This window comes from Plutella xylostella, chromosome 17 (assembly GCF_932276165.1).
Source record: "Plutella xylostella chromosome 17, ilPluXylo3.1, whole genome shotgun sequence".
Classification (NCBI taxonomy): domain Eukaryota; kingdom Metazoa; phylum Arthropoda; class Insecta; order Lepidoptera; family Plutellidae; genus Plutella; species Plutella xylostella.
The window spans coordinates 330,558-337,447 of NC_063997.1; the positions used below are offsets into that span (position 1 = coordinate 330,558).

The 6,890-nt window shown below is 42.1% G+C and overlaps 1 protein-coding gene across 1 annotated transcript; it reads left to right on the forward strand.

Annotated features, from left to right (window-relative positions):
* The first annotated feature begins 39 nt into the window (after window positions 1-39).
* On the forward strand, window positions 40-5,979 carry LOC105398471 (luc7-like protein 3). Its single transcript, XM_048626639.1, has 9 exons — window positions 40-285; window positions 568-763; window positions 965-1,062; window positions 1,162-1,313; window positions 1,688-1,825; window positions 2,383-2,586; window positions 3,245-3,324; window positions 3,717-3,796; window positions 5,513-5,979. Exons 1-8 carry the CDS (start codon window positions 181-183, stop codon window positions 3,764-3,766), a joined length of 1,023 nt encoding a protein of 340 aa, XP_048482596.1. The 5' UTR covers window positions 40-180; the 3' UTR covers window positions 3,767-3,796; window positions 5,513-5,979.
* Window positions 5,980-6,890: the final 911 nt, after the last annotated feature.

Here is a 6,890-nt window from a genome sequence, read left to right on the forward strand (position 1 = left end):
TACTTATCTGTTCTGTGAACAAATATGGCCGTGAGCTGTGAGCAGTTTGTTTCTTTGTGAACTTTTGGTTATTGAAAATAATTTTTGTCTGGCTTGGTCTTCACAAATTATTTGTATTTGTGAAGCGAAGACATCTATTTTATTATTGAATTAATTGCGTGACAAAGTAATCTTGCCATCATGGCGGTTATGGCAGCAGCGCAGTTGCTGGATGAGCTCATGGGGAGACATCGCAACACAAACCCGAATGAAAAGATCAAGAAACCCAACTGGGAAGATCCTGAGGTAAGTTGAAACATTATTACAATTTACCACACTTAGGCTGCTCATATTATGAGATTTTAAAATCGACATTGCTTGACAACAATGCCAGAGAGAGGAATCTATAACGACAAGCCGCAACCGCATTATGTTTTATCAATAATGTAGCGACGGCTCTGCAGTCTGCATGCATATACATCACTTATACCTCTATGTATATTCATTAGGTACTTACCTTATGTCTTCCGGATATTCCTATCAGTCCCAAATTCAACGAAAAACCTTAACTGTCCTCATTGGTTCCAGTACTGCAAATACTACATGGTGAAGTTCTGCCCGCACGACCTGTTCGTGAACACGCGCGCGGACCTGGGCGCGTGCCCCAAGGTGCACGACGACGAGGTCAAGGAACTCTTTGAGAAGGCCGAGAGCTCCTACAAGAAGTCTCAGTATGTGGAAGAGTTCCTGCGGTTCTGCCGCCACATGATCAACGATGTTGAGCGTGAGTTGTGGTTCTTGCATTGTTTGTTAAAGTATCCCAAAGAAAAGCAAGGTTAAAGTGTTTTGGTATAAGGACACAGAATCTTTTCACATAGAGTAAATGTGATGCAATGTGTACATGTTGAGCGGTGGAACATTACTGGATACTGGTACATAACTGTTATGTTTATTGTAACATTTTACTTATCAATTTATATTTCAGGAAAAATACAAAAAGGCAAGCAGCGGTTAGAGTTGATGAATTCTAAGCCTGAAGGACCTCCAATGACTCAAGCTCAGACCGAAAAGAACCAAGAACAGGTAACTCTACCAAATACATATTTAACATAGCACTAACAAAAAATGTCCCCTCCTACTGCACTATCGTATCGTACATACATAACTGTCTACCCATTCCAGGTGAAACTGCTATCAGAGAAGGTGACCTCCCTAATGCGCGACGCAGAGGAGGCGGGCACGCGCGGGGACATCGAGCAGGCGCAGGGGCTCATGAAGCTGTGCGACCGCCTCAAGGAGGAGAAGGACTCCCTCATCAAGCAGCAGGAGAACAGGTGAGCGAACATTCATGAGCCTGATTCTGACTGTGTCAACAGATGAGAAGAAAATAATTATTTCGCAAGCAATATTTAAATGGTTTCTTCTGCGTAAATTTTAATTTGTTAATCAACCTCATCTACTGCATAATGGATGTGCGGGAGATTTAGGCCTTGTGATTGTGCAAAGTCAATATTCGATTTTTTCTTATGTTATTATAGGGTAAGCACTGCCGGTCAGTCGAATATAGGCATACAACTCTTATGGTTGTTTCTCTTGTCTACTACCCACCTTGATCAGCGCCCAAAAGCGGCAGTGTAGCTAGAAATATTTATATTCAAATGCATGCATGGTTTATTCACCTAGTAACAGTACATTCCTTCTCCATCAGCCACTGGTCGATGACGGCGGAGATGGCGGCGGCGCAGGAGAAGCAGATGGAGGTGTGCCCCGTGTGCGGCGCCTTCCTCATCGTGGGCGACGCGCAGCAGCGCATCGACGACCACCTGTCCGGCAAGCAGCACGTCGGGTGAGCACACTGGTCAACTACTAAACTATATCCCATTCCACAGGGAAAGACATCTGACACACAAAAACTACTATTATTTGAATGTAATAAAGGTTCTGTCAGATGTCTTACCCCGTGGAATGGGATATAGGGACACAACTAGTGAACAATAACATCAGAGCTCTACTAGGCAGAGGTATGTACCAAAGTAGTCTTCCCAAATGAGGTGAGGTGTCAGCGGTTTCTTATTTATGGGCTAGCTGCAAACCAGCCCTTTGGCCTTAAGGCCAGTGAAAGAAAAAAATATAGGGAACACAATTTTTGACGTAACTTTATTTGGACTAATTAGATAGATTAAAAATATCAAAAGTTGTCACCCTTAGCCATTGAGCTATGGGAGAGGAGGGTGTGAAAGTCCAATCATTCGGTTTTTGGTATATATCTCTGAATTTCTGGTTAGTATAAACCCCTTTTAGTAATGTAACTCCTTGTTTGCGTACAAATAAAGAATATCAATCTATTCGGTTTCAAACATCTTACCCAACCAACATCCCTATAACCCCAACCCCACCTTCCAGCTACTTCAAGCTCCGCCAAGCCTACGAAGCCATGGTGCAGATGCTCGAGAAAGAGACGCAAGAGAAGGAGCGGCGGCGGCGCGAGGAGCGCGAGCGAGAGAGAGGCGCGCGCGGCGGCGGGCTCGGCTCCGGCCTCGGGAGGGAGCGGGACAGGGAGCGCGACGACAAGGACGGAAGGAAAGATAAGGATAGAGAGCGCAGTCGGTGAGTGTTGCGTAGGGTGTGTTACACAGTGTAAGCGGCGAGTTGTGCAGGTGTGTCTGTTGTATACTTAATAGTTACAGAGGGCAAATTTTTCAATTAATTTAATCCTTCAGGCGTTCTGCACAAAGTTTGTCGATATGTAGGATTACATGTCTACTTAAGTATAAATAAGAACAAAATATAACAGAAAATTTATAAATGATCCTGGCGCCTGACGGTCTAATTACGTTTCTCTGACAGCAGATTTTAGTTTAATATTGAAACGATTTGATTGAAAAATTTGCACTAAAATAACTGCATTGTGCAGTCTTTGGTGTTGTGTTAGTTTATTAAGTTATTAGAGTGGCTGTACTTACCTGAAAGTACATACTTAATTGTACTCAGGCTTTTTTCCGTACCTGAAAGTGATCAAGTTTCATACCAGATGCAGTCATGTGCATAAAGTAACTTTTAGACTGTTTTATTACATACTACTTTAAGTTATAAAATCTAGACTACCTTTTAGACTCCCTTTCATACTTATTCAGTTTGTGTACATCAAACCTATAAGTTTATCTCTGTACATTCTGTATCTCCCCACACCCCCGTCCCAACTTCAGCTCAGCGTACAAAACTCCACCTTATATCACATGTCACTAAATATGAGTGTGTGTTGCAGCCGCGACGACAAGGGGCGACACGACGACCGCGACAAGGAGCGCGAGCGCGACCGCGAGCGGCGACACCGCAAGGACCGACGTGAGTTGACACTATTCTCCTCAAATTGATATAGAAGGGTAGCTGAAAGGAGCTTTCCGCGTGACGTATCACTTGTTCCTTATAATACGTGCTACCTGGGCAGTTAGCGACTAACGGTAATCTGAGCAACAGAGTGATAAACCCTAAGCTAGTGTTTGTAACCGATTAGCTAAGAAGAATAATAGAAATGTCTGCGGAGTCGACATGATGGTGATGATGGAAGTAGAGTGCCAAGAAAGACAGTTTTAGAGTCTCAGCGCATACCCCGTAATTCTAACGAATAACTTATCTGCTAGGTGTATTGCGTAGTGTATATTAATTAATTAATTTTAGTTCATGAATACACTTTAAATATCTGTCATATCCTAAAAAAATACCCGTTTTGTTGTCAGGTTCTTCCCACGAGCGTTCGTCCCGCCGGCGCTCCCGCGAACGCCACTAGCACTCTGAGGTATCACATGCACCGCACCCGGTGAGTACCCCCTACTGCCCTCCTTGTCTAACACACGGCCTCCCGCCCGCCAGAGCGAGACGACACCTCTCACACACCCCCACTCTAACCGACCCGTCCAAACAACCAACCCAAACTGTTATAACGAGACAAGTAATAAAGTGAACACTGTTGTTTTACAGCCTTTATGCGTAGCGATACCAAAATAATCGAACTTCGGTATTTGGCATACGTACTCGCGTGTCGATAGTAGTTGTCTGCACGCCACGGACCCGCCAGGTATTTGATTGGTTATTGACAGGCGTCCACTCGATGCGGAAAGGTTTTAGCGAATCCGCGAACCTCGCAGACAAAATCGACCCTAGTGACGGACGATTAGGTTTATGTTCGCTCACTCGATCACCTTCAACCGTCTTTGATGCAGAGGTTCGTCGATAGAGACGTTAAATGCCGGCGTCGTTGCGAGGTATTCCTAACATAATCATGTCTGTCCAGTCCGGGAGATATCCGATACATCCACGCCAAGCGATCCAGGTACTCCCTACGAGCCTCATTCACTCTTTGAAAACAACATTTTGTTCCCTAAATTCCATTTAAACTCCAATCGTACGTCACATACGATCCAGGTTTCAATTAACCGTCCCATAAGCTGAAGCGTGATATAATAACTTTTACTAGGTTGCGTCGTTTCGTCTTAGTTGTAGCAGTGACATTGTTCGATTGATGTATGGCCACACTGGCCCCATGTAGTGCCTACTCATGGCCACACTGGCTGTAGTAATACCTACACATGGCCACACTGGCCACATGTGATGCTGTGTCACGGAGCGTGCGCTGCAGGTACCCTCGCCTTGTGTTGTGTAGCAGCCGGTTTTATAATCGATGCCCTTTTTGTCGCATTCTGATTGGACATAGTCTCCCGTCGATATCATCTTTGAGGTGGATTCTAAAGCTGTTTAGAAAATTGTGTGGAAACAAGAATATGTTCAAACAGGCATGCGGCGAACACGGCATCAGACAGTTTTACATTATGTACGGTATGGGATGTCTCGACGTCACGATAAAGCAATATTTATATTTTATTCAGTAGTCTCTTTGTACTGTTATATGTTTTCTTACGAACTTCGTAAGATCCTTCAAATAACAATGCTGTAACGTAATTCCAAAGACGAGGGTCACAAGTTTATTTACGTGTTCGTTATTGCAGTACCTACAACTTGTGTTTTGACATGAACTAGGTACAAACAAGTCGAGAACTAAAACTTAGTATCTAAATCTTCCGACTTTGACCCAAAACATTTTTATTTTTATTGCTTCTTTACTTTTTATGTTTCGCGAGACTTTATTTGTGCAATAAATAAGAGTCTTTTTAGATGCTGTAGAGACAGGCAACATCTCATACCGTACTGTACCAAAACAAGTTGGAGTTACAACTGTGTCAAACTTACTGAATAAACCAAAAACTTGCTGCTTTTCTGAAAAAATAACAACCTACACTTTCACTCCTATATTACCTACCTGTTCCTGAATAACTGCGAATCGTGATGTTCTGAAACCGTGGAACCAACTTAAATTATTGTGAATTATTTCTTAATTAGGTACCACTTACCTATTACCTACTGATAATAATAATAATAAGTGATTATGTATTTTTGAGATTCGCAGTTGTTTGGTATCAGTGTTCAAGATCAACAGGTCAGAGGTCCCTTTATTAGCTTGCTGTTATGGACTTTTCAGTTGGCAGCGTCGCGTCGCCATAAAGAGGTACCTTTCACTTTAAGAACTCAGAAGAAGGCAGACGCAAGCGAAGCCGCCAGACTCGACCCCCAACGGCATTGAGGTGACTTAGAATAATAATTTACAATCTGTGAAACTTGATTATAATAAATGTTAGCTCGTTAATCCCAATTAGACTTAAATATGCATGTAGATTGCACCAAAATGGACCTGTTCTTATTTTCGCTTAAATGGTAAATGTTTGTATACATCTAGCTACCTCTTGAATATTGTTTGAAGCCGACACTGTTAGTATTGTACCGAGAATCCATCGCGGAGTGATTCAGGTATTTATCCAAGTTATTTCTTAATTTTTAATGTAAATGATGTCACGTGAGAATAATGTTAGTATGAATTGCATACGTACGTGTGAACCTGTAGGCGACTAGGCGATACATTGAGAAGAATAAACTATTCGTTTTTAATTACTCGTTTGTTTTAATTTATAACCCATACCCAATTAGCTAAAATCTATGTGTGTAGGTAGGTACCTAATCTCTAATTTTTAATTGGAAAGAATTCTGACATTTTATAAGTGATGCTACTAAAAAAGTTCTTTACCGAAAAAAGGAAAAATTGCGATCCATTTCTGGGCAATAATTTTTTCTTAATATTTTTGTACAAAAAGATAAATCTAAATATTTACTTGCTCAAGTAAACTAATACAAAAATAACAAATATTTCAATATAATAGCTGTTCCCGCGAGCTTCGCTTCGCCTTAATAAGTTTTCCCGTGGGAATTCCGCGATAAAAAGTAACATATATGTTAATCCAGGGTGTCAGCTAACTCCATTCCAAATTTCATTAAAATCGGTTCAGCCGTTTTGACGTGAAAAAGTAACAAACATACACACATACATACATACATACATACACACATACACTTACAAACTTTCGCATTTATAATATGAAGTAGGATCACGACTCACGACCAATGTATCGAATTAATTTTAATTGCTTTATTTTATTCTTTAGCATGGCATCACTTCCTACTAAATTCAGGGATAATAAACCTTTTTAATCAATTTCAAAAAAAGATTGTCTATTCGGTAAGTACATATATGTTCGGTATGTATGTAAGATTATTGGAACTGCACCATTGGCCCGCGCCGACGTGGCCGCCGCCCTCGCGCGCCTGCAGGCCAAGCCCTCCGCCGGCCCCGACGGCGTGCCTCCATACGTGTTGAAGGACTGTCGTGAGGTTTTTATAGAACCCCTACTCTACATTTATAACTGCAGCTTAAAAACAGCTATATACCCTGAACTGTGGAAGATCACCCGCGTCACTCCGGTTCCTAAGGGCAGGGTGGGATCGGACGTGAGTGGTTATAGGCCTGT

Coding starts and splice junctions, on each gene's coding strand:
- LOC105398471 (XM_048626639.1), top strand. CDS start 181: ATGGCGGTTATGGCAGCAGCGCAGTTGCTGGATGAGCTCATGGGGAGA. Junction 1,063..1,161: donor CCGAAAAGAACCAAGAACAG/GTAACTCTACCA, acceptor TACCCATTCCAG/GTGAAACTGCTATCAGAGAA. Junction 1,826..2,382: donor TCCGGCAAGCAGCACGTCGG/GTGAGCACACTG, acceptor CCCACCTTCCAG/CTACTTCAAGCTCCGCCAAG.